At 36.6% G+C, this 15,635-nt stretch overlaps 1 protein-coding gene across 7 annotated transcripts in view; it reads right to left on the minus strand.

The window, feature by feature from the left end:
- NEK1 (NIMA related kinase 1) overlaps positions 1–15,635 on the minus strand; it is a 230,907-nt gene that overhangs the window by 21,070 nt on the left and 194,202 nt on the right. For all 7 annotated transcript variants that reach the window (XR_005833918.1, XR_005833919.1, XM_040626431.1 and 4 more), the window contains 4 exons: positions 5,655–5,806; positions 2,291–2,499; positions 1,121–1,251; positions 717–849 (listed from right to left, as the gene is read on the minus strand). Coding sequence is in view for 5 of the 7 variants with exons in the window: in XM_040626431.1 (XP_040482365.1) it covers positions 717–849; positions 1,121–1,251; positions 2,291–2,499; positions 5,655–5,806 (625 nt within the window). In the remaining 2 variants the exon portion in view is untranslated. The remainder of the gene's footprint in view (positions 1–716; positions 850–1,120; positions 1,252–2,290; positions 2,500–5,654; positions 5,807–15,635) is intronic.

Here is a 15,635-nt window from a genome sequence, read left to right on the forward strand (position 1 = left end):
AGTAATAAAGTACTAGGCTACAAGAAGCACTTAGTAAGTACTCCAAAAACAATTCATGGTACATTAAAATGGTGATCACCCTTTTACAGCAGTGGAAACTGAAACTTAAAATAGATCACTTAATGTCACATTACTAGCTTGTCAGAGTCAGACCATACCACTGCTCTGGTACCATGTTTAGTGCTCTTGACTAAATTTAAGGGGAAACACAATTTTTAAGTAATAATTTTCAGTAAAGTTCTAATATATTTTAAGTGATTCTATAGGTAAGTATTTTCCAAATATAAAAATGGTTTACATTCAAATCACTATAAATGAACTCCGTTTACTGTGAATGGAAGAGATTACATTTGGTATTACTCAGGAGAAATTGTACATATTGCTGAAGCATGTTATGTCTAAAAGTTTACTTCAACATCCTGGATAAGAAAGTATTCTAATTTCTAGAGCTGTCCAATAAGGAGTCTTTTTAAAAAATCTCATTCATATGTTACTTATAAATTAAGTAAAAATATGAACTTCAAGGACTTAAGTCAATAAAAATGATAGAATCAGTAAAAGTATATGACATGGTTAATTTTATAATTGCTCATAAGTACTAAGATATGATTCCAATATAGATTTCACCAAAACGCATGTGATAAAAGCTCAGCCATTTACATTTGTCATCCTGTTTTTTGCACATTTACTTAAAATATAGACTGAGGAAATCTTACCTTCTTGATAGGCTCCATCTGCCATGACTAAATGAAGAATCTTGGCATAAAGATGTTCATGTTCATTTCCTAAAATATCCTGAACTATTGTTGAACATATCTCAATATTTTCATCTTCATCTTCATGAATAGCCTATACCAAATTTTCAAATATAAATTAATATATGAATAACTTTCTCTAGAGACTTTATTACTTATAATAAATCTATTGACCTATAAAAATTGCTGACATTTCACTAGTAATTCAAAAAGAGCATATTTCAAAATTTAAAAAAAATTTTTTTTAAAGTAGGCTCCACATCCAGGGTGGGGCTTGAACTCACGACACTGAGATCAAGAACTGGATGCTCTACCTACCAGGCAGGTGCCCCAAAGTTAAATGTTTTAACTGACATTTTACTTACTTTTATTTTCTCATAAACCTCAAAGAATTTTTCAAAGCCTATTTCCTGCTCCAGGTGAAGTCTCAGTTCCTCTAAATGGTTAAAGACACTATCATATTCACATTCACTAGTAATCTCACCATCACTGTTATCTAAAAAGCAGAAATAAAAAGAAGATATTTTATGACTAAGAAGAATGACTAAAATCTTTAAAAAATAAAAAAAAGAATGAATAAAATAATTCTTACCCTAAAAGACTAAAATTCTTTTTGATGAGTGATGTCACTGAAAGACTTACTTGTACTTTCAATATAAAGTTTTTGTCATTACAAATATTCCCTTTTATGTAGGAAATCAATGTATATGTAAATGTCTTAACAAGACTGTTACTTTGGGAATCTTTTCTTTTATAGACATAAACGGTAACTTGATTAGAATAAAAACATTCTAACAGAGTAAAAAATGAAAAAAGCATACCCGTATGTTCTGCACTGAAGCAAACCAACCCTAACTACTGTTTTTAAAAAGCTGACATTAAACATGGGCCAAAACATGAAAAAGCATGCAAGAGGCAGATGACTTATGCAACATATCATAAAACTTTAGTAAAACATTTAGGAAGTATTATAAATGCTATATATGTTTTACGTCATGTACATGTCCAAGACACTTGGAAACATTCTAGTAAAAGACAAAGTTACTGAAGTTCCTTTTCACATTAGCTCTTCTTCCCAAATAAACATAATATAGTTCTCGAAATACACTATTTTCTATGCATCTTAGGGGTAATACTATGAACAAAGAACAGTTTAAAAAAAGTTGAGGTTTTAAAAACTGCTTTTAGCATTAACCCTGCTGGCTAACTACTGTATGTGGAAGCTCTCTGTAAAATATAAAGTGCTAAGAAAACTAGGCTGTTATCTTTAGTACTAAAAAAATAAGTCAAGAAAGATAAGAAAACAATAAAACTGCTTCAAAAGCATTTCCAAAATTTAATGGGAAAGAAATGGAACAAATGTATATGGGCATTTGTGTGAAAAGAAAAAGAATGAATAAAAGTCAGAGACACAGAAGCATACTTCAGTATTTAAATTTGGAAACTGTTCATATCAGGTATCAGAAAAATATACTCTACTTGAAATATTTGTATACACTGAAAAAAAAAAAAGTCCCACGATCATGACCATGTACCTGAGTGCCATTCTTCATTTAGGGCACTTTCACTGCTGGGATTGTCATCCTCATCTGCCAGATCTGTCCCATTTGCAGTCTGCTCTATGTCACTGTTCTTTAAGACTGATTCTTCCTCCTCACTGTATTCTTCTCCAGGTTGTTCTCTAAGTAATTGTTCCATAGAGGCCTGAAGCTCTTGTAAATCTGTGTCAGTTTCTTCAAAAACACTGAAATTTTAAAAAATTAAATATTACCAAAACGTCACCTTATTTTGAAATTTTACTTCAATTCAATATACATGCATTCCTTTCTGCTTTTAAAAGTACTAACAGTGGATAAAAAGAAATCTGAAAAACCTACACAGTAGTTTTTAACAAAGTAAATGAAGATTAATACAATTATACATACAGCACATGACACATTTCTGGAATACATAAGCCAGAAGATGACTTGTTTAAAATGACCCTGATTTGCCAAAAGAGAATCACTTAACTGTCAATATTATTCATTGCTTAAATTTTGAAAGAATGTTTCAGTATTTTAAGAGGCCAGACTAAAGAGATTTTTCACTTGCTTTCTAAAAAAATACTTAATATTCAAATATTTTTCTTCTATGTAATTTTGAAAATTTAGCAAAATCTTTGTGTGGATGTATAATGGTAGTATACTATATGAAAGGCTTTCCATATAAACACTCATTGGACATTTGAATTTTTAGAAATGGAAATACTTAGGGAATTATATATTCAAGTTAATAGGATGATCTAGTGAATAAAATAGTCACCAGAAATCTTACCTTTAGATGTTTATTCTTGAAAACGTTTCTAAAATACTTAAGAAATGGACCTTACTGAATAATTAAAACATACTAACCATAATAATCCTCACTAGATTATCTTGTTTCCAAGGCATTGCTCAGGATATTAATTTTATTTTCAAGGGATTATAGATGCTGGAATTAATTTATGCAAATAATACCCTTGACTTATATAGTACTTTAGTTTATTAAACAGTGTTATCCTATTACTAAAATTTTATCTACACATAACTCATAACTCACTTTAGAGACATGGACACTGAATCAAAGTGTTTAAATGATTTGCTCAAGGCTACACAATCAATAAATAGCAAATAAAGACTGAAATCTAGGTCTTTTCACCACTTCTACAATACCCCAAAAATGTACTAATCAACTTTATTTCTCTTATGATTTGCCTCTTTCTCCTAAAGTGCCATGCAAAGGGAAAAGCCTGTAGATAAAGAGTTAATTGAAATTTTAGATAAATGAAGTCTTCTGAAAGAGATTATGTACCCATGTTGAGGATTTCATCCACCAGAAAAGCAATGCTGAACAGGACACAAAAGGTGATTAAAGCCTTCAAGTTTAGATTCCAATTAAATAAGTATTTACTGAAAAGCTAAAATAGAAATGGTATTTGCAAGATCTTAAATAAAATATCCATTAATGGAAAAGAAAATACTCTTTTAAGTAGAAATATCTTTATTTTGTATTTATGTGTACAATCTACACTTTGACTTTGTAGCAGATATAGAAAAACAAAGCATCTAATTAGAATGAGAAAGAGAGTATATCTAATCTTTTGGATCATCCTATTAGTAGCATTTCACTTTATATTTAATTACAAGACTAACACAATATGCACATCTTCTATGTACCATGACAACAATGATTAAATAATGACCTGTTGATAAAATCTTCCTATGGCCAACCCAGAGGAATCAGTGCCCATCATAGATGGTATTAAAGTAAATGGGGCTGCCAAGTCTGCCATTATAAGAAAAGTATAAGATTAACATCTTTTTTGAAAGATATATTTTAAAATCTGGCCCTGAATTCACATTTTAGTAGACGTTCTTATTATATGACCTTGAGTTTGGACCAAAAAAAAAAAAAAAAATCCCAAGGAAAACATCAAGTGAAATTTTCTGGTATGGACTAACTTACTTTAAAAAATAACTTGGTTTTCAAAATTTTAAGGTTAATATTAAAAGCTTCTAACTTAAATTTTAAAATAAAAGCTTCTAACTTAAATTTTAAAATAAAAATCTGTCATCAACTAATAATTAAAAGAACACAAGCCACAAACAAGTTACTGTGCAGTCAGATAAAAATGGATGACTTGAGGAAAAACTGTTACTTAGCACTCTGTCAACCAAAAAGGTGCTGATATGTTGTTGTGTTCTCCAAGAGGCTCAATAAAAACACATAGTTAAAACGCTTATTCTATAGCCAAGCAGAAGAAAACAAGGATAAAAGGGTAACTTCCTGCAAAATCTGAGGACACTAGCAAACATATAAAGAACTCTATGAAAGATGAAAAAAGGGAGGCAAAATCTTTAATAGATACAGTTTGGTTAAAAATTTAAGAAGCAAGAGGCAAGGCTTAAGAAAAACAAACAAATAGAAAAAAATATGTGCCAGATACAGTGGCTCTGGCTCAACTATTATAGGGGGAAAAATCACGAGACTGAGATTTAATTGGGTATCGATCATATCCAAACACAGATCTTTCTATTAAAAGAGGTAAAATACAGAAACTTAAGTTCAAAAGTATCAGAAAATAAGTCTTAAAAAATCCCAATATTTTATACCATATTTTCCTGGTGATTTGAATACACTATACCTTCTGGAACACTTTAGTTCCCCCCCATATTGGTAACATTTTTCTGAGGGGGTGAGAGGGCTTACTTGTACTATCTAATGGGCTATCACTTCCTACAGTTCTCAGAAGTGTTGGTTAAATTTGCCTCTTGGATTGTAGATTCCCCATGAATCACGAAGAAAGGAATTTTGTGAAAGCAATTAAGTTATATGCAGAACACACATATGCACACACATATGCAAACAAAACAACTAGTCTACCTGCTAACTTCCCACTGTCATGGTTTTGAAATCATACATGGGAGGAGAAAGATGTAGAGGTTTCTGGTTTTTTCCCTGGGGAACTGTAGAATAGTTCATATTTCACAACTTTCCATTGCAATCCCTGTATCATGCGGTGTTAAACTGTTAAACAGTTATTAAACTGCTAATATTCCTTCACTTAAGCAATATTTATTAAGCATGTACCATGGACAAGTCAATGTGCTAGATGTTCAGTGGTGAATATGACAGAAAGCACACACAGAAACCATTTTCTCATATTCCTCAAGTGAGAGTCAGTCCTTATATTACTCAGAGGCAAATATACATATCAAAACTTATATGACTGTACTTGATATAGTTGTAAAAAGGTAAAGGAATGGTGAAAAATCAGTTACAGATAATTCTTAAAACTGTCTAGGTGAGTTACATCTCTAGAGTTCACATAAACTCAGAAATTTTTTTAGTGCTAGTATTTATTAATGACATCATGCTCACATGTCTTCAGAATCAGAAGGTCCTTCTTTAAGATGCTCATCTTCAATTTCATCTATTTCAAGATTGTCTTGACATACATCTCCTACAGTGGGAACATCCATCAGTGTTCTGAACAACTTTGAGAGATCTGGAAGTGAACATGTCCTCAACATCTAAAAAAGTCAACAGATTTCTTAGTAGGAGTAAGATCATTAGAAAGTAGAAATGAAATAAAAAATTATAAAGAGCTAATACTAATTTTTTATTTGATATCATATATTTAGAGTTAGAAGCTCCAGAGGTGACTCGCCTCAGATTAAAACCTAATTTTCCTGAATTTCAGCTCTGTATTTTTTCAGTGAGGAAACTAAACCGGTGAGTTATGCTTGGGTTTCAAAATATAGGGAGGGATTCACTTAAGTCACCATTAAAAGGCAGAGAGAGGTGTTTAGTTGGGGTATGCCCAGGGAATGGAATTAGAAATCTTTGAGAAATCAGGCAGTGCTAGAAATTGCCTATTTGTTTCTTCTCACTCAAGGCCCATACTGTCCCTCTTTTATTGTGTCTCTTTCTCTCACACTTTCCTGTGGCCAATGTTCCCCATATATTTTTCCCAAATTCTGAACTGAGTTAGTCTGAAGCTTGGCAAAGCGCTATCACACATAATTGGTGGCCCTTTGTATCATTTATCCTAAGAGCTACTGGGTAGCTAACAATGGTTAAATAAGCAACTTCATAATAGTGCTAAAAAAAAAAAAAAAAGCCTACCATCACTTCCATGAACAATGGACTGTAAGTGGAGCCTTTCCCACAAGAAGGCAAGGCTGGAAAGATAGGCATTTTGATGTTCATACTGAGAATCAGTTATAGCAGCAGGTGAGAAGGAATTGACTTGAGAAAAAAACAATGTATAGCTGCGGTGTTTAAAATTTAAATTTGTTTGGATAAGACCAGGAATAACAGAAATAGCCCTGTTCATCAACCCATCAGCAATTAGAATGTGATGGACAGACAGGACAATGAAACAAATGTCTATATACATGAGTCTCGGAATTCAGTTAATAAACCTAAAGGAACCTGTGAGATTTGAAACCTAAAACCTAAGGCTCTGCTAAGAATCCTACACCAGACTGGAGACTGTGAAGAAAACACAATGTTTAGCATATTAATGAAAATTTATATACTTTGCCAATTTAATTGGTACAATCTGTTTTTGAGAATAAAAAAGGATAGATTTCCATTATTTGAACATCATTTACATATTACAGCACAAGAAAAAAATGGTTATGAGCTACAAGATGGTGAAGATACATTGCTTGTTAAAACACTTAATGATGGTACTGAAAGTATTTCTTTTGCTGAATCACCTGTTCTTGGCAGAATTTATGCTCAATTTGTTTATTATTTGAACCATGTATATTATAAACCAGCAGTGTGCAGAATATGTATACGGTAACAGTTTCTCCAGATACATGCTAATTAATAAAAATATATAGCATATATCCATTATATACCCAAATTCAAGGGGACTCTACATAAAGATGCAATATTTTTTGGCTGAGATAAATTTTAACCCTGGTAAAAAAAAAAAAAGTCAGTTTTAGTTTATTCCTTTCACTAGTTTTCTTAACTTAACATAAAATAATACAGTAGAAAGAAATTTCAAGAGGTATGTAATCTGGCAATTTTCCTCTTGGAATCGGTCTATGCACCCATCAGTTCAACAGCTATCTGTCCTGTATTAAAAATGCTTCATGTTTACAATTTTCTTTGATAGATTTTTTAGATGTTTTGTTGTTGGTTCAAGTTCTACTTTTTCTCAAAAACGAAGAGAACCACACAGGTTGGTGGACAGGGGCTATTTCTGTTATTTCTGAATGTTTAAAGCAAAAACAATAAAAAATTATTGTGGAGTGTGTAACATGTGGATGTAAAATGTATGACAACAATGCCAAAAGGAGAGACAAGAGGGTGGAAATGGCAGTATAATGTGAAAAGTTTCTTATGTCATATATGAAGTGGTATATTATTTGAAGGAAGAGTATAAAAGGCTAAAACTGTATCTTCAAAGCTGAGAAATACAACTAAGTTTTTGAAAAGGTCTATATTGGCAAATAGTAGAGGTAAAATAAAATGCTAAAAATAATCAAAAGAAGGGAGAATAAAAGTAAAACAGGAACAGAAAAAGTGATGAGACAAATAGAAAACAAATAGCAAAATGATAGGTTTAAACTCAATCATACCATTAGTATATCGAAAATTACATGAAAAGTAATTGGTCTAATCACTTTAAATAAAAGAGGTTGTCAGTCTGGTTAAAAAGCAAGACTTAGGGAGAGAGAAAAAAGATGGCAGAGGAGTAGGGGACCCCTTTTTCAGCTGGTCCCCTGAGTCGAGCTGGATATGTACCAGATTATCCTGAAAACCCACGGAATCAGCCTGAGACACAGGAAGACACATCTAGATCTCTACAAACAAGCATCTCCAGTGCTTATTGAGGTACAAAGCGGGGAGCCATGAATCTGCGCACAGATATCGGAAGATAAAAGGAAGGGGGAGGGAGCTGCCACGCTCGGGTGCTGGGAAGCAATAGCTACCTGCACTAGGGAGCAGGCCAGACTCACGGACCGGTACCCGTGAGAGAGCAGACTGAGACCGTGAGCCCGGGAACATAGGCGACCAGACTGAAAATGTGTGCTCCGGAGTGCGCACGAACCACACTGAAACAGGGAGCTCGGGAGTGCATGTGGGAACCGGGGGCAGCTGGCGGTGTTAGAAGCACAAAGGACAGAGACGTGCTGGCCCTGGAAGTGAGGGCTGGAAGAGTGGCTCTGGGGCGCACAACCCAGGATGCTGCAGGGTTTTTGGCAGCACCAACAGAAACAGAGTTAAAGTGGCCAAGAGAGCTCAGTGGAGAGCGGACTGCAATCTCTCTGTTCTGAGACAGAGGCTAGGATAAGGCCACTGCTGCTCTGACTCTCGGAAGAGTCACAGAAAACCTCCAGGGAAAGCCGCCAGAGAACAAAAGCCTGGAAATACCGGCTCACATTGGGCCCATCCTCATCCCCCCTTGCAGAGGACAGAGCAACTCTACCCAAACAGGGTTGCCTGAATATCAGCGCAGCAGGCCCCTTCCCCAGAAGGCAAGCTGAAAAATCAAGAAGCCCACATCCCTAAGGTCCCTATAAAAGAAGTGCACACTGCCTGGGTCCTGGTCAATAATTTGGGCTCTGGGCAACCCCGCAACCTCTCCTCATCAGAATGATGAGGAGGAGAAATCCCCTTGCCCCCAGCAAAGAAAAGATAATGAGTTTGTGGCCTCTGCCACAGAACTGATGGATATGGATATAACCAAATTGTCAGAAATGGAGTTCAGAGTAACAATGGTCAAGATGATGTGTAGGCTTGAAAAAAATATTAACGAAAATATTAGCGAGAATACAGAATCTCTAAGGGAGGAAATGAGAGCGAATCTGGCAGAAATTAAAAAGGCTATGAATCAAATGCAGTCAAAACTAGATGCTCTGACGGCCAGGGTAAATGAGGCAGAAGAATGTATTAGTGAATTGGAGGATGGGATGGTAGAAGAGAAAGTTAAAACAGAAACTTCGCTCAAAAAAATCCAATCTCAAGACTGCACACTACGGGAGATTACTGATTCAATGAAACGTTCCAATGTCAGAATCATCGGTATCCCCGATGGGGTGGAGAACGACAGAGGTCTAGAAGAGATATGTGAACAAATTGTAGCTGAAAACTTCCCTAATCTGACAAAGGAAACAAGCATTCATGTCCAAGAGGCAGAGAGGAACCCTCCCAAGGTCGGCCATGGCAAACGTACACCACGTCACATCATAGTGCATTTGCAAATATTAGATCCAAGGATACAGTATTGAAAGCGGCCAGGGCAAAAAGATTTCTCACATACAGAGGAAAAAATACCAGAATAACGTCAGACCTGTCTACAGAGACACGGCAGGCTAGGAAGGGGTGGCAGCATATTTTCAAATCTCTGTCCCAGAAGAACATGCAGCCAAGGATCCTTTATCCAGCAAGGCTGTCATTCAGAATTGATGGAGAGATAAGGACCTTCCAGGATCGGCAGAAACTGACCGAATTCTTAAACATGAAACCAGTCCTACAGGAGATATTAAGGGGGGTTCTATAAAAGTAAAAAGGCCCTAAGAGTGATACAGAACAGAACTTAAAAATCTATAGAAACAAAGACTTCACAGGCAACATGACATCATTAAAATCATATCTCTCAATAATCACTCTCAATGTGAATGGCCTAAATGCTCCTATAAAAGACCACAGGGTTGCAGACTGGATAATAAGACATGATCCATCCATTTGCTGTCTACAAGAGACTCATCTTGAATCTAAAGACACATCCAGACTGAAAGTGAAGGGATGGAATACCATCTTTCATGCCAATGGACGTCAAAAGAAAGCTGGGGTAGCAATTCTCATATCAGACAGATTAGATTTTAAACTGAAGACTGTAGTTAGAGATACAGAAGGACACTGTATTATTCTTAAAGGATGTATCCAACAAGTGGATATGACAATTATAAATATCTATGCCCCCAACAGGGGAGCAGCTAGATACACAAGACAACTCTTAACCAGAATAAAGAGACATATAGATAATAATACGTTAATAGTAGGGGACCTCAACACTCCACTCTCAGCAATAGACAGATCACCTAAGCAGAAAATAAACAAAAAAACAAGAGCTTTCAATGATATACTTGACCATTTGGACCTCAGAGATATATACAGAACACTACAACCCAGAACAACAGAATACTCATTCTTTTCGAATGCACATGGAACTTTCTCCAGAATAGACCATATACTGGGTCACAAAACAGGTATCAACCGATACCAAAAGACTGAAATTATTCCCTGCATATTCTCAGACCACAATGCTTTGAAATTGGAACTCAATCATAAAGAAAAATTTGGAAGAAAATCAAACACTTGGAAACTAAGAACCATCCTGCTCAAGAATGAGTTGATAAACCAGGAAATTAAAAATCAATTTAAACAATTACTGGAGACCAATGAGAATGAAAACACAACGGTCCAAAACTTATGGGACACTGCAAAGGCGGTCCTAAGGGGAAAATACATAGCCACCCAAGCCTCACTCAAAAGAACAGAAAAATCTAAAATGCAGTTTTTATATTCTCACCTCAAGAAGCTGGAACAGGAACAGAAGAACAGGCCTAACCCATGCACGAGAAAGCAGTTCAAGATTAGAGCAGAGATCAATGAATTAGAAACAAAGAGCACAGTAGAGCAACTGGCTAGACTTATTCAAAAGAATAGAGAAAGGACCCAAATTAATAAAATTATGAATGAAAGAGGAGAGGTCACAGCCAACACGAATGAAATAGGAAGGATCATTAGAAACTTTTATCAACAGCTTTATGTCAATAAATTAAACAACCTGGAAGAAATGGATGCCTCCTGGAAACCTATAAACTACCAAGACTGAAACAGGATGAAACTGATTATTTAAACAGACCGATTAATTATGAAGAGATTGAAGCAGTGATCAAAAACCTCCCCCAAAACAAGAGTCCAGGGCCTGACGGATTCCCCGGGGAATTCTACCAAACATTCAAAGAAGAAATAATACCTATTCTCCTAAAGCTGTTTCAAAAAATAGAAACAGAAGGAAAACTACCAAACTCATTCTATGAGGCCAGTATTACTTTAATCCCCAAACCAGGAAAAGACCCCATCAAAAAGGAGAATTACAGACTGATATCCCTGATGAATATGGTAGAAGAGAAAGTTATATGGACGCCAAAATTCTCAACAAGATCCTAGCTAATAGGATCCAACAGTACATTAAAAGGATTATCCATCATGACCAAGTGGGATTCATCCCTGGGATGCAAGGGTGGTTCAACATTCGCAAATCGATCAGTGTAACAGATCATATCAACAAGAGTCAAGAACCATACAATCCTCTCAATAGATGCAGAAAAAGCATTTGACAAAATACAGCATCGTTTCCTGATTAAAACACTTCAGAGTGTAGGGATAGAGGGTACATTCCTCAATTTCATAAAAACCATCTATGAAAAGCCTACAGCGAAAATCATTCTCAATGGAGAAAAGCTGAAAGCCTTTCCCTTAAGATCAGGAACACGACAAGGATGCCCACTCTCGCCATTATTATTCAACATAGTACTAGAAGTCCTTGCAACAGCAATCAGACAACAAAAAGGGATAAAACGTATCCAAATCGGCAAAGAAGTCGTCAAACTGTCTCTCTTCGCAGATGACTTGATACTCTATATGGAAAACCCAAAAGAATCCACTCCCAAACTACTAGAAGTTATAGAGCGCACCCGTAAGACTCACTGTTGGTTCCAGGCAGCTGGGACAGCCAAGGAAAAAGCTTTCCCTGGAGACAGAGGGAGATAGGATTGTATCTGCTTTGTAAATTCAACCTTTGCCTTTTTCCTTCCGTTCCTTGAAGGCAAAGCACTGATTTTACAAGAGAAAGGATTGATTTGTACAATGTCTGTTCGCCTTCCTTCTTTTTGCTGAAAATGGCCTTGGAGCCAAAGCAGACTCCACTGGGGAAGAGTTCAACTTGGAGCAGAGAGCAGGTGGGCTTTGGTTTCTCTAAGATTCGAGGAGTGTGGGGCAGTCCCTGTGACAAGCAGGAAGAGGATTGTGCTGACAGGTGTCTCCGCCCTTGTCAGCCCGGCTCCCTCGCACCATCCCAGGAGTCCTGAGCCAAGCAGCATTCGTGCAGCACATCCACTGAATTAATTCCAAGAGCGTAACTCGTATCTCCTACTGCATTAGCCTTTGCCTGCCCTGCTTCGTGATTCCAGCGAGGTCTGGTGTCCAGAGCAGCCATCCCTAAGCTCAGTGGCTCAAGGTTAAAAACTCCAAACATCCAAGTCTGGGCAGAGTTCTGGGCCAGAACCCAGAGACAGGAACAGGAGAAGTGGGAAAATACTCTCACTCCACCCCCCTTCCCCCCAAAAAACAGCTGCTCTGAAAGTTAGAGTCTCATGGGAGACACAAAGCAGGCCCGGGAGAAGGATGGCTAAAGAGACGCATTACACTTGGGCATAAGCTTGTCGTGGTTGGACACACGCATGAGGGAGGAGGCACTGGGGTGAGTGAGTAGGCACCCAGAGGCGGTCATCCGGAAGGCTTCGTGGAGGAGGGAGTAGAGAGCTTTCATAACCACTGCCTGTAGGGGGCTGTGGTGGGAGCCCGTGGTGAGGACATGGGCTCAAATGTTCTAACCCTTTCTGGCTGTAATGCTGGGTGAGTCCCCCTACCTCTCTGAGCCTATTTCCTCTTCTGTAAAACCAGTTCCATAACGGCCCTCACCTCCCGGTGCTCCTCGGAGCCTGAGTCTAGATGGGGCACTGCACAATGGGCTCCAGGCAGGCCCCTCCACGCGGTTAGTGCTCAGTAAACGCTAGCAGCCAGATCAGCCCTTCAAAGTTGGTCTTGGGGCTCCCGACATTCATTGTTTTATTTGTATCCCACAGTAGCCTTGAGGAGTAGGTAAGATTGTTGTGCTCATTTTCAAGACTTGCAAGCTGAGGCTCGAGATTGAATGATTTCCTGAAGACCCTGGACGCTGGGTCCATCAGCCTCCTCTCCCCGCTGCTCCACGTGAGGGCAGGACATCAGGGCGGTGGGTGCCGCTAAGAACACTGAGGCGCTTCAGACCTTGCAAAGCGGTTCATGCAGCACACACAGAGTCACTCATTTAATTCCTTCATAAAATAGAGAGGGCAACAGCTTTCACGCTCTACAGCTTGAGGTTAAGAGTGGGGATTATGACACAGTAGCTAAATTGTGGAAGGAGCCGAGATGCCCTTCAACAGATGACTGGATTAAGAAGATGTGGTCCATATATACAATGGAATATTACTCAGCCATCAAAAAGAATGATTTCACAACATTTGCAGCAACATGGACGGGACTGGAGGAGATAATGCTAAGCGAAATAAGTCAAGCAGAGAAAGACAATTATCATATGGTTTCACTCATTTATGGAACATAAGAAGTAGGAAGATCGGTAGGAGAAGAAAGGGAAGAAGAAAGGAGGGGTGAAATGAAGGGGGAATGAACCATCAGAGACTATGGACTCTGGGAAACAAACTGAGGGCTTTAGCAGGGAGGGCGGGGATCGGGATAGTCTGGTGATTGGTATTAAGGAGGGCACGTATTGCATGGTGCACTGGGTGTTATACGCAAGTAATGAATCATGGAACTTTACATCAAAAACTTGGGATGCACTGTATAATGACTAACATAACATAATAAAAAATTTTTATTAAAAAAAAAGCAAGACTTAACGACAGCTATAAAAAATCTACTTTACATAAAAATCACTGTGATTACAAGGATATAAAATATATACACACACATGCATATATATATGTATACGTGTGTGTATATTTTACATCTTTAACTTGTAATCACAGTGATTTTTATGTAAAGTAGATTTTAGTATAGTAGTATACGTATATACGTATATATATGTATAGTAGATTTACATATACGTATATATATGTAAAGTAGATTTAGTATAGTATATGTATATACGTATATATATGCGGTGTGTGTGTGTGTATACTTTATAAATACTAATCAACAGAAAGTTGGAATGGCTATATTAAAACCAGACAAAATAGATTTCAGAACAAGGTGATATGACCAAGAATAAGGAGAGTCATTTCATAATGACAAAGAAGGCAATTTATCAAGAAGATATAAAGATTATTAATTTGCATTCAATTGACTGGAAATTTCAATACTCTTTTTTCAGTAACTGATAAACAAGTAGAAAGAAAATCAGTAAGAACACAGAAAATGAACAACACTATCAAACAAAAAGGGACCTTTCACAACAATAAACCTATCAATTCATCCAGAAGGTATAGTAATACCAAATTTTTATTCATTCAATAACAAAGTTTCAAAATACATGGAACAAAAATTGACACAAATGAAAAGATAGATAATTATATAGTTTGTTCCAATTTTTTCCCTCAACAAATGATATAAACAGACAAAAAATTAGTAAAGATAAAGAAGACTTGAATAATACTATCAACCAACTTGACTTAATTCTTGACATTTACAGAACATTTTAACATGATGATAGAAGAACACACATTCTTTTAAAGAGATGTGTTAGAGTAGCAGCCACCAGTAAAGGAGACTAAAGGGTGACTCATGGGTGCAGAGGAAAATATGACAGAAAGAAAGCCAAGAGATAAAATGATTTTAAAAATAAAGTACACATCAACTGTGTTGGAAGAAGAAAAGTCAAGAAAAGCAAGAGAGAAAAAGGTACTGGGAATTTGGCAATGTATTAGTAATGGGACTTACTAGAATATGTATGTTGAGGAAATGAACCATTATACAGGAAAAAGCTGATGATACAAGCTAATACGACCAAAGTAAAGGAGTGAATCATTGAGAAGGTGAGAGAGGTTAGGATTCAAAATACAAGGAGGATTTCCTTTAATAAAAAAAGAGGACAAGTAATACAACGACATTTTAAAAAAGAATTTTAACAAAAAATCTTTGTAAGGGCTCAAATTATTTCATTTAGTAAGCAGATTATATAAATGGTTATAAATAATTTTTTACCTTTTCTTCATATTTCAAGGTCACCATTTTGGCCCAGTGATGAACTCTCATGACCTCAAAGATTTAAGGGACAGGCAGGTACATATGGCCTTCTGTCCTTGCTTTAAATGGCTACAAATTGCTTGATTTTCTGGGGCTTTTTCTTGCTCTTTCCCTCACAGTCAGTCCCCTACATGAAATCTGCTTTGTTGTGCTTACTTCCTAAGTAAGTACTTCCGTAGAACTACTAAGGCTGAACTAAGGTCATGAAAGAAAATCAAATAATAAAATAGATATTATGTAAGCAATGTTAACTCTATACATAGCGACAAGTTATTCAAAAGCCCTGGGCTGGGGCGCCTG

Source organism: Ursus maritimus, unplaced genomic scaffold (genome assembly GCF_017311325.1).
Source record: "Ursus maritimus isolate PB19 unplaced genomic scaffold, ASM1731132v1 scaffold_11, whole genome shotgun sequence".
Taxonomy (NCBI): Eukaryota; Metazoa; Chordata; class Mammalia; order Carnivora; family Ursidae; genus Ursus; species Ursus maritimus.